The 17,522-nt window shown below is 39.6% G+C and overlaps 1 protein-coding gene across 5 annotated transcripts in view; it reads left to right on the top strand.

The window, feature by feature from the left end:
- Nucleotides 1-17,522, top strand: part of uacab (uveal autoantigen with coiled-coil domains and ankyrin repeats b) — a 91,401-nt gene that overhangs the window by 38,530 nt on the left and 35,349 nt on the right. For 3 of the 5 annotated variants that reach the window (XM_061887050.1, XM_061887053.1, XM_061887049.1), the window contains exon 2: nt 12,835-12,965. In XM_061887050.1, coding sequence (XP_061743034.1) covers nt 12,835-12,965 — 131 coding nt within the window. Of the gene's footprint in view, nt 1-11,850; nt 12,527-12,834; nt 12,966-17,522 lie in introns of those variants that run through there. The other 2 variants (XM_061887052.1, XM_061887051.1) reach the window with 2 other exon arrangements.

Raw genomic sequence — 17,522 nt, 5'->3', positions numbered from 1 at the left:
TCGTTGGACTTTTTTTTTTTAAACTATAATAAAATATGAACCAGTAGTAAGAGGATACTGTTTGAAACCAATAAAGGTCAAAATTGTGGTAGACATCTTGTCAAACAATTGTTATTTATGTGAAAGTGTTGGATAAACGTTTGGAAAATAGCTACTTTCAAATAACTTTTCAGACCATAACACCATGCATCATAGGTGTTATGGTCTACTATGATCGTTTTCACCACTGTCGTCATCAGTAACATCAGTAGTTTGGCAGTGGACACAAGTGTCAGTTTACATTTTGGCACACAGCTTTATGTTTTTGTCCTGGCGGCTAGCTTTTATCAGATGACTGACTTTCTATTTGCTGCCAGTGATTTCATCTGTCAGGACATGAGATACCCATTAGTCCAGCCAGGATAGTGAGAGCGAGACAGGAAACTAAGGTGTTGGGAAGAGTTACAGCCTGCAACGGAGAGTTTGAAAGCCTTAGCTGATGATGACAGAAGCCTCATGCCGAAATATTTCCTGGCAACACAAATATGTGTGAATAGTTCCACACCTGACTCGTGTCAGGTGATGTTATGCCTCCAAGGTCACTGTGTTTAAATAGCAACTTTAGGAGACATGCTCGCTTAAGATCCATGCAAACAGGTTGAGTATAAAGCTAAATATTGCATATAGAGAACATACAAACCCTTTATTTATTAAATCACAGTTATTGAAATTCAACGATTTGGTGCATTTGCAAACAGCCAAAATTATGTATAAAGCAAACTATAACCTGCTACCCAATAATATACAACAATTCTTCTCAACAAAAGAGGTGAAATATAACCTTAGAGGAAAATCTATTTTATTACATTTGTATGCTCGTACAACACTTAAAACGTTTAGTACATCAGTATGTGGAATTAAATTGTGGAACGGATTAACCAAAGAACTCCTGCGATGAGGTGGCGACTTGTCCAGGGTGTACCCCGCCTTTCGCCCGAATGCAGTTAAAATAGACTCCAGCGACCCCAAAAAGGGACAAGTAATAGGAAATGGATGGATGGATTAATCAACTCAAACAAAGCACCAATATGATTCAGTTCAATAGACCGTTCAAACTACAAGTGTTCACAAAGTACACAGAACGAGTATTGTGATGAACATCTTGAACCTTTATTTTATTGAGACATATTATTTATGTATTTAATATTTGTATGCTTACTATGGTATATTATTTATTTGTTCACTGTTGTGTTCCAGAAAACAAGGAAATAGGATAAAATTGCTATGATATGAAAAGGGTTTGGATTAAATAAGCTCTGCTCTGCTTCTTCCTACTCCTTTTCGGTCTTACCGTAATGAAACAACTGTAATTGTGTGATGCATTACATGGTATTATATGCATGTTTGAAATAAACTGAAACTGAACTGAACTGAAAATAATTTCCACATAAACATATGTCCCATCACTACAGATAAACCAAAAGGTGAACTATGTCCAATATTTTCACATATTGGTAGTACTTCAGACAACGGCTCCACTAAATTGTAAAACATCACGTTTTTATGATAGGCTGTTTTCACTTTTTACCTTTTTTAATTGTGCTTTCATGGTTGAGCATACGACCTCCATTAATCATGTGATATGACTGCTTGTTACAACACAGCCCTTGAGATTGCCGCTGAAACCAGATCAAAGTAACAAATACAATTCATTGTAGGTTGTTCTAGCATTTTCATGATATCTTAATTGTTTTTAATCAAATGATACATTTTATGATATCCTAAATCTTTATGAAACCTATAAAGTGAAAACATATGTCTGTGTTGGTAAAATAGTTTCCCCATGTGGCCTACAGAACTGATGCACAATGTTAACAGTCATTCTTTAGTTTATTCTTTATTTGTTGTCAAATTGAAAGTAGTTCCTCAGTATGCTGACAGGCAAAAAAAAGAAAGAAAAAAAACACCATACAAACCCAGAAGGGGTTGAAATGGAAAAATGGGGGGGGGAAATCAAAGAAAATATAATACACATATTGTCATTGTATAATATTTTACTGATAAATATATTTTAAATAAATGAACCTCTGTTACATTTTGTGTATGTTCATAAACTCTAAAATGTTTTAATGATGCATTAAGGCAGGGGTCGGGAACTTTTTTGCTGAGGGAGCCATGAAAGCCAAATTTTTTAAATGTATTTCCGCGAGAGCCATGTAATATTTTTTTTAACACTGAATACAACTAAAGGCGTGCATTTTTAAGTAAGACCAACATTTTTAGAGTATAATAAGTCTCTCATTCTTTTTAATAACATTGTTATTCTGAAGCTAAACAATATCAATTAAAATATATCTTACCATTAATGCGACTTCTTGAACAAGTGCGGTAGAAAACGGACAAATGCATGAGAATGTTTTATATTTTGAACTTTGTTTTTAACACTGCTATTACCAGTGGAATTATTGATTACTTATCCTGTTAAGTAATTTCAGCTAAGATTTATCTGAGAGCCAAATGCAGTCATCAAAAGAGCCATAGGTTCCCTACCCCCTGCATTAAGGTGTCTTAAAGAAGTGAATGCACCTGTCATTTTTCAGAAACAGTTTTATGCCAGTATATCTTCTCAGGAAATAATAGTATGGAAATTTTGTTTCGTCTTTGTTCTCGATCAGATTTTGATTTAATTTTTTTTGCCTCCGATTTGATCCGGTTTTTTTAGGCCGCGGATACGATACAAGTTCAAGTCGTGATCCCATACTTTGACAATGTTGTTATACAATATGTAACTTGATTTGTTTTAAGCAAGTAGGTCAAGTAAACACATCCTCACATGTTTAAAAAGCAAATTTCAATAAACTTAAAATCTGATAGTATTGTTGTAAATCCCATATAATAAACTTTGCCAAGGAGTTCAAGGGGCCCTATTAATCAAAACCAACTTTTCTGACCTATTGGTACGTGTTTTTGTGTAAGGAGGTATTTTGGAGGTATGTAAAAAACAATGTTACCTTATTTCATACTTCTTCTAAAAGAAGTGTTTGAAAATTGTCCAATTTGTAATGTTTTTCCGGGTTGTGACATCAGTGGATATCCATATATAGAGACCTGTATACTGTATTGTTGTGCGAGTACGCCATTGTAGTCTGGTGCTGTTGTCAACAAGCTTCTTCCATTTAAGGATCAGAATCCACTTTATTGGCCATGTATGTACATGTACAGACACTTGTGGAAGTCACACATTCGGGTAAAACATATCTCAGACGGCAACATAGGAATGTTGAGCGACGGTTTTGGATAAGGCCTGGAAAAACGGCAGCCTGGTAGGATATGTTTTTCAATGAGTGTGTTGAGCCAGAGGAATGGCAGGAGAACTTTCGAATGTCCACGTCGGCTGTGATTCTACTTAGCGAAAAACTGTCCATTTGTCGAAGGGGAGACAACGAGAATGCGGGCTCCCGTGGAGGAGGGAAGACTACGGATAACAGCGAATGCATTTGGATTGGCAAAGCAGACTATCAGTTTTTGTCCGCGATGTATGTCCAGCTATTACCCAACGTCTAGTTTTGTACTCCATAACTATTGTGAAGCCTTGAAGTGCTTGCGGCCGTCAAGTACGACCACCAATTTCAGCCTCCAAGGACAGGCAGGACTGCAAGAATGGACAATGAAGGTGAAGGTAAAAGAGTGAGTGTTCTGACCAGATATTTAGAGCTCTAGACTTATTGTTGTAAAATGTTCTTTATAACATTGTTTACTTTTACATGTCCATTAAATATACGATTCATGTATGGTGGCTCAGGTGTGATTCACTACAATAGTCTAACAGCTGCTGATGGTGAGGCAAGCAATGTTTACTGGTAAATAAAATGTGGCAATAGTCTACATTGAAACACAGGGTAAAGATACACTTACAGGTCAGAGGTGACTATGACGTAATACATGGGTGTCAAACTCTGGCCCGCGGGCCAAATTTGGCCCTTGAGGTAATATCAAATTAAGATTAGAGCTGGCCCGCCGGTATTATACAGCGGCGATGCCTCTGTAACACTGCATTCACCGCTGATACTCATACTTGCCAACCCTCACGATTTTCCCGGGAGACTCCCAAAGTTCAGTGCCCCTCCCGAAAATCTCCCGGGGCACCCATTCTTCCGAATTTCTCCCGATTTCCACCCGGACAACAATATTGGGGGCGTACCTTGAAGGCAGTGCCTTTAGCGTTCTCTACAGCCTGTCGTCACGTCCGCTTTTCCGCCATACAAACAACGTGCCGGCCCAGTCACATAATATATGCGGCTTTAACACAAACAAGTGAATGCAAGCCATAAGGGTCACACTGAGGGTGGCCGTATAAATAACTTTTAACACCTTTACAAATATGCGCCAAACTGTGAACCCACAACAAACAAGAATGACAAACACATTTCGGGAGAACATCCGCACCGTAGCACAACATAAACTCAACAGAAGAAATACCCAGAATCCCTTGCAGCACTAACTCTTCCGGGACGCTACAATATGCACCCTCGCTACCACCAAACCCCACTCCCCCAATTTTTATTGAAATTTTCTTTGATATGCCATTGAAATTTTTTAATCATTATTATCATAATTTAAAACTAGATTTTGTATGTGACTATAAAGTTATATAAGCCTTGCTTGTTTAATATTCAATGCAAAACTTGTTTGGGTACCTACTAAAAGGTAAATTTTTTCAACCTTGGCCCCCAGCTTTGTTCAGTTTTAAATTTTGGCCCACTCTGTATTTGAGTTTGACACCCCTGACGTAATATATATGAGCATCTGCCATTTTCCGTGCATGCGTACTAGTTCACGTTGCGCCAGCGGACGGAGGGGGCAGGGGGTCTTAAACGATGGCATTGTGTGGACAGGGACAAGGTTAGGTGGGATATACCCTGTATTAGTGTAGAAGCAGCATTAGAGTGGCTATAAATGTCTCTGTATTGTGGGGAGGCTATATGACTAAAATCAGATTCTGATTGAACACATTATTTCTGGTGGATGTTGTGGGATCTCCTCGGTTCAGCAGGCCTTGAACACACTGTGAAAACTCCTCTGTCTCTTTTTGTCTGAGATCGAGGCCTAAAGGGCACCAACTTTCCTATATATTTTACACAGTATATCCCGCTCTCTTACGTAATACATGCACGCCCATTAGTTATAGGCGTTGTTGGTACATAGGTAGCGTTTGCTGTCATTGAATGTATATTCCATCATAACAACAACATGACTATGGTTGGGTAGCAAATTTGGTATTTTTATAGGCACCAACCGAATTCCAACAGTACTTCGGGTATTGTTTCACATATGGCCTTTTTTTAATATCTCAATATTTTTAGGCCATATCGCGATACACAATATATATTACGATATTTTGCCTTAGCCTTGAATGAACACTTGATACATATAATCACAGCAGTATGATGATTCTATGTGTCTACATTAAAACATTCTTGTTCATACTGCAATAATATATACTGATTTTAAACTTTCATGCAGAGAAGGAAATCACAACTAAGTCAATTGACCAAAACTGTATTTATTAAACAGTTATCAAGCAGTGGCACAAACATTCATGTCATTTCCAAAACTGAAAGTGCAAGATTGTCAGAGACATTTTAAAACAAGCTATGAGTGCACTTCTGTGCACGATGTCACTAAGATGACATATCAAAACAACACTAAATTAAAGTGCACTTTTTGTACAGAACGCCACTACAATAGTTTAAAAACAAATAAAGTGCACTTTTATGCATGATGTCACACAAGATATTTCAATAAGTGTCAAATAAAAATGAGCTGCATAATAGGAAATCAAATAGTGTATGTCCTTTGCAATGTGGTAGGTTACTGCGGACATTATCTCCTTTTGTTGACTATTTTTTTTCATACGGTGTTGATCTGGAAATGTTTGCCTCGGCATTTTGATGGTGTGTGCCTGTGGCACCTAATGGAAATGTTGACATGCGGAGTAATCACTCTTCATTCTCTAGCAGATGACTTTTCAAATGATGCTACACATTAGCAGTGTTGTTACTTTTTGTTGCAACGCTTGTGCCCCACACTTGACAAATTAAACTTGTCTATTTGACATATTCCCGCTTGAAGCCGAACCACCGCCAGACGATGGAGCCCCTGCTGTTTTTCTTTGGAATTAATTCTTCATTTGTTACCAGATTCGCACCTTCTTTCTCTCCTAATGCGTCACTTCCTGTTCATGAGAAAGGACGCAAAAGAAAAAGGCTCCGCTTTTGCTACCGGAGTTTTTGTTTATTCTGAAGATTTTGACCACTGATTTGCGAACACAGCCACAGGAGAGTCACCTGGCATCCTTGACCTCTTTTTGGTCAGTTATACGCTGAAATAAGGCAAGTTGGATGAGACGTTTGCCTCAAGCCATCGGCGCCTTACCGCAGCTCAAAGCGGTTGCCTAGTAACCAAAAACTACGGCGAGTTTACAGCTGTTTTAAAGTGCTTCCAACGTCGCAGAGTGTTATAAGTTGACAGACTAACACCTCAAATTGATCTGTGAACAACACAAAGTACGCATTGTTGGAACAACCAAGTTAAACGTGCTGCAAGTTGCTAAAGTGATTGCAGTTTAAGACACAAGAGGCACTGACCTCATCGATCTGCCACAATGCCAAAAGTTAAAGGGAAGACCGAAAGCCCGAAACCTTCGGTGTCAGCCGACACAGGACACAACTGGGACCAAGATTTGAGACTGGACACAGGACATGATGGGGAACAAGGAGTACTACTAAAAATACTCCATGAAATGAAAGAAGAAATTAAAGAAATAAAAAAAGATCTGAAAAAAATCAATGGAAGAACACAAACAAGTTGTGAAAAGTCTGCGGCAAAATATTGAAAGTCTGCAAACACAAATCATCACCAGACAAAATGAAGTCTCTGATATGTGCCAACAATTGAAGACCTTTCAGGAAGATATGCGCCAACAAATGAAGACCCTTCAAGAAGACAACTACATGCTGTGGAATATCATAGATGAAATGGAGCAGGATAAACGAATGAATGATATCATCATGACAGGGCACCGAATTAAACCAAGATCCTATGCTAAGGCTGTGAATAATGTAGGTGAACCAGATTAAATGGATCTTGTCTCGGCAGAACAGCAAGTGGTCAACTTTCTGCAATCAAAGGAAATTGAAATTGACAATAATACCTTCGAAACATGCATCCCACTGAACAGAAGAGACAACAACGCCACTCCAGTCGTGCTCGTGAAATTCGTAAACAGAAAATCTAAAATGGCATTGCTGAGACAGGGCAAGAAGCTGAAGGGAACAAATGTGTCCATGAATGAGCATCTCACTAAACGTAATGCTGGAATCGCCGAGAAAGCACGCGACTTGAGAAAGCAGGGAAAAATCCAGAGAACTTGGAGCGCCAACTGTAAAATCTACATCAAGTTGAATGGAGGTCCAGAAGCAAGAGTAATTGTTGTCAATGACATCAAAGACCTGGACAAATTTTAGGTTTACACAGCTTCCACAACAACGATGATGATGGACTCTGACAGAAAACAAGCACCTAAATTCAACATCAACACTACTACGCTGCAAGGGACGACTAAAAAAGAAGACTTAGATTCAGGACTGCATCCATCTACACTTATAGAGATTATTGAAACGACATCAAAGATTGTTGAGCAAGGAAATATGGAACTACAAAACTTCTGCAACAAAGAGCACAAAAACCAGGATTTGGAAAACGATATAGATCCAGATACAACAATTTTTTCTCACATTAGTAATAATTGTTTTTATTACACAGATGAGCAATACAATAGCATCATTAAAAGTGACAATAAATTGTAAATTATTCATTTTAATAGCAGAAGCTTGTATGCAAACTACCACAACATTAAGAACTTTTTGGAACACATCAACGAACCCTTCAAAGTGATCGCCGTCACAGAAACATGGATTGATGATAAAAAAGGAATAGATTTTGATCTGGAAGGATATGAACTAAACTATATTAACAGAACCAACAAAAATGGAGGAGGAGTAGCTGTGTATGTGATGAAGAACCTGAACTACAAAGTGGTAAAAAACATGTCATTTGCTATAAATAATATCTTAGAATGTATTACCATTGAAATATGTCAGGAAAATAGCAAACGCATAGTAATCAGTTGTATATACCGATCACCTAAGTCAAGTATAGAAACATTTGAAGAATGGATCAAGGCAACTTACATGGACAATGGTAAAAAAATAATTTTCTTTTGCGGTGACTTTAATATTGACTTATTGAACCCTAACAAGCAAAAGTTTATTGATGACTTCATTGATACAATGTACAGCATCAGTTTATATCCTAAAATCACAAAGCCAAGCAGAATCACAGGACACTGTGCCACGCTTATTGATAATATTTTTACTAATGATTTTGATATTAACACTACAAGTGGTTTACTTATAACCGACGTTAGTGATCATCTAACTTAACTCATGATTCGATTAAGATTTAGGAACTACAGTTCGATTAAACATAGATTATTGATGCATCTTTAATCTGTCTCTCTCTCTCTCTCTCTCTAGCTCTCACTCTCTGTATACAAACCCCGTTTCCATATGAGTTGGGAAATTGTGTTAGATGTAAATATAAACGGAATACAATGATTTGCAAATCCTTTTCATTCCATATTCAATTGAAGGCACTACAGAGACAAGATATTTGATGTTCAAACTCATAAACTTTGTTTTTTTTTTGCAAATAATAATTAACTTAGAATTTCATGGCTGCAACACGTGCCAAAAATTAGTTGGGAAAGGGCATGTTCACCACTGTGTTACATCACTTTTTCTTTTATCAACACTCAATAAACGTTTGGGAACTGAGGAAACTAATTGTTGAAGCTTTGAAAGGGGAATTCTTTTCAATTCTTGTTTTATGTAGAGATTCAGTCGTTCAACAGTCCGGGGTCTCCGCTGTCGTATTTTGCGCTTCATAATGCACCACACATTTTCGATGGGAGACAGGTCTGGACTGCAGGCGGGCCAGGAAAGTACCCGCACTCTTTTACTACGAAGCAACGCTGTTGTAATACGTGGCTTAGCATAGTCTTGCTGAAATAAACAGGGGCGTACATGATAATGTTGCAACATATGTTGCTCCAAAACCTGTATGGACCATTCAGCATTAATGGTGCCTTCACAGATGTGTATGGTACCCATGCCTTGGGAACTAATACACCCCCATACCATCACAGATGCTGGCTTTTGAACTTTGCCCCTATAACAATCCGGGTGGTTGTTTTCCTCACTGTTCCCGAGGACACCACGTCCACAGTTTCCAAACATAATAAGTATGTGGACTCGTCAGACCACAGAACAATTTTCCACTTTGCATAAGTCCATTTTAGATGAGCTCGGGCTTAGCAAAGCCGGCAGCGATTCTGGGTGCTGTTGATAAATGGGTTTTGCTTTGCATAGTAGAGTTTTAACTTGCACTTACAGATGTAGCGAACAACTGTAGCTACTGACAGTGGTTTCATGAAGTGTTCCTGAGCCCATGTGGTGATATCCTTTAGACACTGATGTCGTTTTTTGATGCAGTACCGCTTGAGGGACCAAAGGTCCGTAATATTGTCGCTTATGTGAAGTGATTTCTCCAGATTCTCTGAACCATTTGATGATTTTACGGACCGTAAATGGTCGAACAGTTTTAGAACAACATTTCTCAACAAGCTATTGCGAGGAATTTAGGGATTTTACCATTTACGGTCCGTAAAATCATCAAAAAGTTCAGAGAATATGGGCTCAGGAACATTTCATAAAACCACTGTCAGTAACTACAGTTGGTCGCTACATCTCTAAGTGCAAGTTAAAACTGTACTATGCAAAGCCAAACCCATTTATCAACAATATCCTGAAACGCCGCCGGCTTGGCTGGGCCCGTCTCACCTTAGATGGACTGATGCAAAGTGGAACAGTGTTCTGTGGTCTGACGAATCCACATTTCAAATATTATTTGGAAAAAGAAGACGTGGTGTCCTCCAGAACAAAGAGGAAAATAACTATTCGGATTGTTATAGGCGCAAAGTTGAAAAGCCAGCATCTGTGATGGTATGGGGGTGCATTAGTGCCCAAGGCATGGGTAACTTACACATCTGTGAAGGCACCATTAATACTGAAAGGTCCATACAAGTTTTGGAACAACATATGTTGTCATCCAAGCAACGTTGTCATGGTTGCCCCTGTTTATTTCAGCAAGACAATGCCAAGTCACGTGTTACAACAGCGTGGCTTTGTAAAAAAAGAGTGCGGGTACTTTCCTGGCCCGCCTGCAGTCCAGATCTGTCTCCCATCAAAAATGTGTGGCGCATTATGAAGCGTAAAATACAACAGCGGAGACCCTGGACTGTTGAACGACTGAAGCTCTACATAAAACAAGAATGGGATAGAATTCCACTTTTAAAGCTTCAACAATTACTTTCCTCAGTTCCCAAACGTTTATTGAGTGTTGTTAAAAGAAAAGGTGATGTAACACAGTGGTGAACATGTCCTTTCCCAACTACTTTGGCACGTGTTGCAGCCATGAAATTGTAAGTTAATTTTATTTGCAAAAAAACAAAAAAGTTTATGAGTTTGAACATTAAATATCTTGTCTTTGTAGTGCATTCAATTGAATATGGGTTGGAAAGGATTTGCAAATCATTGTATTCCGTTTATATTTACATCTAACTCAATTTCCCATCTCATATGGAAACAGAGTTTGTACATCAGCATAGCAACTTTACCCCAATTGGTTTTAACTAACCATAACTGTAAACACCTTATCTGAAACGATAGAGTTGAATATCATTTTGGATTGACAGGGAATTTATTTGATTAAAAGAAGAATTAAACGTAATGTGATTTGTCTAATATATGTGCATTTGGTATATTGTGTCACTATTGTGACAACATGAGTGGTTGTTTTTTGCTTGCAAGTTTTCTTATTATTAACTAGTGCATAAACAGACTGACTAACAAATACACACAAGACCATGTGAGATATTTTGGTGACATGTTGTACAGTATGCTGTGTAGCTAGGTGCCATTTTGGCACCTTTGTCTCCATGCTAGACTGAGCAGCTTTCGTAAATTGACACCCACTCCTTCATTTGACATGTCATGTGGAGGAGGTTTGGATATGTTTTTGGGTATCAGTGCTGCTCTGTTTACGCCACTCCTGCAGGGGCTAGTAACAGCAGTCCCCCCTGACCTAGAAATGTTGTCAAGTTTGATACTCCCCTTCTCGCCAAACCTTGCTTTCACTCTTATTTCACGCGTAACTTTTCACCTAATCAGTGAACTCTGAAGTCTGAACTTTCTGACCATGTTGGTGTTCATATGCGGCTGAGCTGCAGACTCAAGACAGCTGGTTGTAAAAAGGCTGACTTTTAACCTTGCTACTGTGCATTTAGGATCATCGGGCTTTGCATCAGCATCATTCTTTCTAGATAGATGAGTCAACAGCAGCCTTGGGCCCGCTAATATGCTGCGGGTGTCAATGCCAAGACCACTTCAAATGTGCAAACCTTAATCTCCCTCTGACATTAATATTTTCAGTTGGACAAGCAGGGGGCACAAGGGTGGTAATGTAAGCAATGTCTTTTGGATGGGCTTCTTTCACGCTGGGAGTGGAGAATCTACAGCCATTACTCACCGTATAGTAATGTTCAGAATGTATTCTTAGCTCCTGTCTTCCAATCCGTCACTACAGGAAGGTTTGCAGGTCAAAAAAAGAGGTAGCCAGTCTGCAGGCTGTCTGCACCACTGCTATTTACCAGGGAGGGGGTGATATTTTAAACTGGAGAGCCCACATATTTACCCCATTGAGCTCGACTGACCTTGCCATTTGGTGGGGGCTAAGACGCATGAGACCACTGGCGGAGGACAAGAAGCCGGGAAAGAGAGAGGCTCCTTAGTACGCAGCTCGCTTTCAGTGTCTGCAGGCAGACTGAAACCAGTCCAGGGAGAGGGGGAAGACATCAGATATCAGAGATATCATAAAGAAGACTGAGTAAGGGAACTTGTTTAAGGATTTAGAGTAGCAGAAGACATTTGGTGGGGTTGAGAAGTAGCCAGGCTGAGCTGACTTTTACCCCCTGAGGAGGAGTTGCAGTTGCCGGCCAGGGCAGGTCCCAAGGCTGGCAGGGGCTGGCCCTACTGCTTCTCCACCTCCATTCCTTCCTCCTTATTCTCCCTTGAAGAGCCAACTGCTGTGCAGTGCTGAACCTACAGGTTGAGCCTGTAAGCTTCAATATTCCTCCAATGTCAGAACACTCCAGAGGATAAGCCTTTTTTAAGAGGACCTCATTGCTGTCCTTTTTTTTTCTGCGCTCACTGGTTGAGTGCACTGAGGAGCTTTGTATACTTTACCCCCTCTTTGTTTGTTTTGTTTTATAACCGGAACGCTGGCGAGCTTCTCGGTAGCACGGTGCAAGGACCAGCTCCACTCACCGAAGATGAGGCGCTGGCTGAAATGCACCTCCATGCACTTTGTATGTACTCATTTAGTAAATTTAATCTTTTTAACTTGTGTCTCAATGAACCCTGAGCTAGGCTGAACATGGATTTGCCTGTAACTCAATAATTGCTTCATGGTAATGTAGCACAAAATGTTTTCTTTCAGTTGCTTGTTGGCTTTGAAGCTCCCTACTGATTTAGGAATAGTGTGTTACCGAGCTTTGTTTCTAATTTACATACTAAAACATAATCTATTCACTGATCAAATGTACAGTTTAGATGTTTTTATTGTTTTTAGTGTTATACTCGATTATGAATCTGATTGTTTTGTGTTGTTTGTCAGAACACAGACTGGAACAAATATGATGATCGGCTGATGAAAGCAGTGGAACGTGGGGAGGTGGACAAGGTGGCTGCAGTTCTTGGCAAGAAGGGTATAGTCCCTACCAAACCTGATGTGGAGGGACGATCTGCGTAAGTAAATGGACACGCACATTTGCATACACAAACAAGCTCACGCCCAGTTACTTTGTGTGGACGAGCTGTGACATACAGAAATAGACCCTTTACAAAACATGCTCAACGGTCCGTACTGGTACACGGAGTAATAGTTTGTAGGTCCCTTTGTCATACAGAATTATTTTTCTGTTAGCTCATGCTGACTCAAAAATAGTTTGATACCTCCCTTTATGACCTCAAGGCTCCATCTCCCTGCATGACCCTCGAAAACATTCCTATAAAATGTTCATGGGTAGGGAGGTGTTTCACATTTCAACTTTGAACCTCGTTCCAGCTGCTTTACATTTTAGAGGTGTCAGAGTTGAATATTAGTTTGGAGATTTATATATGCAATATGGCCCTTTAAATCAGCCATCTGCCTGTGGAGGTCAGTGTGGGAGTTGGTCTAAAAAATGTTTGTGGCCTCTCGAGGCTTGACCACACTGGCCAAAGGGCTGTTTGGATAGTTCTCACAGGAAATGACAGCCTGAAAATTCAGCTCAGAAGCACTGTGGTGTGCACGACATCAAACCAGACATTGTGGCTCAGATGGAGGCTATTATTGGGATGAGCTGACATCCCAAATGATCATATTAAATATACATAATGCATGGTTAGATTTTTCTCTGTAAGCCTTGCAGTATTTTGAAAAGTAATCGTGACATGCTAAGTATTTCAGTCATGTATTAAATGTTTTGTGGCAATATTCAAAGAAAGTAAGCGATATATGCAGGACGTTCTTTTCTGATTCTTGTAATGTGCCACAATTCTTCAGATCCTGGATGTTCATATAGGAAAAGAGTTTAAGATGTGGCTTGGTCTGCCCAAAACAAAAATGAACCACAATTGCAACTCAGCAAGTCTACATTTAGTCCACTGTGCCACACACAGACTAACGTGTGTCTATGGTATTCTGGCTGCTGCAAAAGCTGGGAGAGGAATGTTGAATGGTGACCTCTAGTTATTGAAGACCTCGAGGGGGGACACTAATTACAAACCGCTAACCCATCAATTAAATTTTCTGCGTGTTGGATTAGCATCATTGTGTTAATTTATCCCGAACTGTCAAAGGCTTCCAGCTGAGTAAACAGTTCAAATTGTGTCTGCCAGTAGTATTATCTGGCTGATTCACCACACCTGCTCAATAAGTTCCTGATGTGTTAACAAACTGAGAGAGTCAGCTGCTAAAATAATTTGACAGCATTTGAGATGCTCACTTCTCATACCTCATACTCATGACACATTTTTTCCATTGTGACTAATAATTAGCATGATTATTTTAAGAAGAACACCATAGTTTCACAGATCCATGTGATGTTGGACAAGAATTGTGTTTACTCGTTGCTTCACAGGTTTTAGGAGGCAGGTGGGCTTCAGGAGCCCTAACAAAAACATCTGCGCACACTCACATGGTGTAGCTGAGTCATACAATGACTGTAATGCAAAAGCTCCTTTATATCTGTCTATAGATGTTCTTATTCATCCAGGTCATTGTCTCTAGGCATTCAATTGATCTCAAATTGACTGTTTGTTTGTCTTAGAAGACGTTTCGTGTTTCACCTCTCATCTGAATAGGCTTCATCAGTTCATGCTCATAGACTTAGATTGGTCAGGTCTAGTCTAGCGGCTTGTGCCAATACCTCATCAGTTCGGGTTCATCAACTTAGATGGGACCTCCATATAAGGTGATGAGCATGAAATTTGATGAAGCCTACACGGATGAGAGGCGAAACGTCTTCAAAGACAAAGCAAACAGTCCAGTTACAATCGATTGAATGCCCTGGGCCAGGGCTGGGCGATATATCGATATACACGATATATCGCGGGTTTGTCTCTGTGCGATATAGAAAATTACTATATTGTGATATTCGAGTATACGTTCTCACGCAGTTGCTTTTAGCTGCTGGCATTATATTACAGGCTCTTCTTGCTCTTTCCTGTGTCTCCTTCTCACAGACAAGCGCACCTTTTCTTACACACGTCACATACTGTCACGTCAGACGTCACATACGTATACACCCTCGCGGAGCAGAGACTTAGCAGCATGGGTAACGTTAGCTGTGATGCTAGCAGAGCCGTGCGAGTAGTAATACTAGAGAGTGAAGGTGCGAATGAAGGAAGAATGAATTCCCAAGAAAAACAGCAGGGGGTCCATCGTCTGGCGGTGGTTTGGCTTCAAGTGGGAATATGTCGAACAGACAACCGTAATTTGTCAAGTGTGGGCTAAAAGCGTTGCTACAAAAAGTAGCATTACTGCTAATAAGTAGCATCATTTGAAAATTGGCCTGCTAGAGAATGAAGAGTACTTACTCCGCATTTCAACATCTCCGTTCGGTGCCACACCCACAAAATGCCCAAGCAAGCATTTCCACATCAACACCGTATGAAATAAATAGTCAACAACAGAATTGAATAACGTCCGTAGTAACCTACCACACAACGAAGGACGAACACTATTTGATTTCCTACTATGCAGCTCATTTTTATTTTACAGTTAAAATGTCTGACAATCTTGCACTTTCTGTTTTGGAAATGACATGAACGTTTGTGCCATTGCTTGATAACTGTTAAATAAATACAGTTTTGGTCAATTGACTTAGTTGTGATTTCCGTCTCTGCTTGAAAGTTTAAAATGAGCATATATTAATGCAGTATGAACACGAATGTTTTAATGTAGACACATAGAATCATCATACTGCTGTGATTATATGTAACAAGTGTTCATTCAAGGCTAAGGCAAAATATCGAGATATATATCGTGTATCGCCCAGCCCTACCCTGAGCTGACTCCTTTGTACAGTAAATCCTCATATTTTCACTATTCCGCATTTATATTCACAGATCTTTCATGTTTTTTTTGTTTGAGGAAAAAATATTTTTTTCCTGATTTCAACTGTAATATTGAGGCTGATTTTAATCAACATTTCATGTAATTTGGCATACATTCATAAAGCTTGAACTTCATATCAAGCAGTTGGAGACGAACAGCAATTGCAGAGGTACTGCAGTAGTTAAGCTTGATTCTACACGAGTAGTCTTCTCAATTATTCACAGCTTCTCACCATTCAATCAATCAATCAATCAATGTTTACTTATATAGCCCTAAATCACTAGTGTCTCAAAGGGCTGCACAAACCACCACGACATCCTCGGTAGGCCCACATAAGGGCAAGGAAAACTCACACCCAGTGGGACGTCGGTGACAATAATGACTATGAGAACCTTAGAGAGGAGGAAAGCAATTAGCAGGTAGTCTCAGAACTAGAGTTGCCACTATCAATTATTATAATAGCGGGTTTAGATCCGAGGATGTCGTTGTGGTTTGTGAAGGCCTTTGAGGCATTTGAGATTTTAGGCTAAACAAACTTTGATAAATTAATATTCAACTACTTGCAATTATTTTTTAGATTAGTCGACTAGTCAAACAATTATTTCTTATATGGTCTGCTTTACACAGTTGAGTTCACAACTTGATGTTAACCTACCGTATTTCCATGAATTGGCGCTGGGGCGCTAAATAATTTAAAACCTCTTCTCACTCCGGCGCTTACCAAGGGCATGCGGTAAAAGTAAGCATGCGGTAATTATTTTAAAACTTCTTCTCACTCCGACACTTACCAAAGGTATGCAGCAAAAATTTTAGTGTGATTTAAGCTTGGACCTTAAATCCTACTGACTAGCTCTTAATCTTCTTCCCTTTATGCGATTTCAAATTACCGGTATTGAAATCAGCCGCCTCCATTTTGAAAATGATGACAGGGGAAGTGTCACTCGTGACGTCACGAGTTTGACCAGGCGGTAATACCAAGCATGCGCTAATAATTTTGGGAAGCGAGTTTGACCCGGCAGTAATTGAAGGCAGGCGCATACTATATGCCCTGCGGCAATTCAAGGAAATACGGTATATGTTATAAATGTAGTATATTGAATTATTAATAATAGGTTCCAGTACCCCTGCGACCCCAAAAGGGACACGTGGTAGAAACTGGATGGATGAATGTATAGAGGGTTCCTCTTTTGGCTACTACGTCATATCAGGTTTTTGGATGTTCGTGTACACAGCAAGTATGTATGAAAAACTACATACGTCAGAACTGTAGACGTGGAAAAACTAAGTAAACCTCTGCTTGGTAGGCATGCATCCTTCATTTACTGTTTTTGACTTCTAAAACCACAATGTTCAGACACTTTGCCTCCAGTTTCAATAAACCTGCTGCTCAAAGACCTGTGTCGTTTATCTGCTCATTAATATGCATGGCTGAAAGTGTTGGCGGCACTGTGGATATTATTGTATTTCCTGATGCATTAATCTATTTGCTAATGTCATCGTCTTAGGTGGTTACTCTCTGTGGTAACGCAGTTCCAGTTAGGCTCCTGTTAAAGTGTACAAAGCATTCATTCTTTTCTTGTGTTGCTACTTAACATTCACACTTGCTTATTGCCGCAGTGAGCATGTTCTCTCTTCCTCTATTGTCAACAATATAACTATTTCAAATGCAACAATACATTAATGTAACGAAAACCTGAGTTCCA

The sequence above is a fragment of the Nerophis ophidion genome, linkage group LG25 (assembly GCF_033978795.1).
Source record: "Nerophis ophidion isolate RoL-2023_Sa linkage group LG25, RoL_Noph_v1.0, whole genome shotgun sequence".
Classification (NCBI taxonomy): Eukaryota; Metazoa; Chordata; class Actinopteri; order Syngnathiformes; family Syngnathidae; genus Nerophis; species Nerophis ophidion.
The sequence above is the reverse complement of the archived record's forward strand: the minus strand, read 5'-3'. Positions and strand labels throughout refer to the sequence as shown.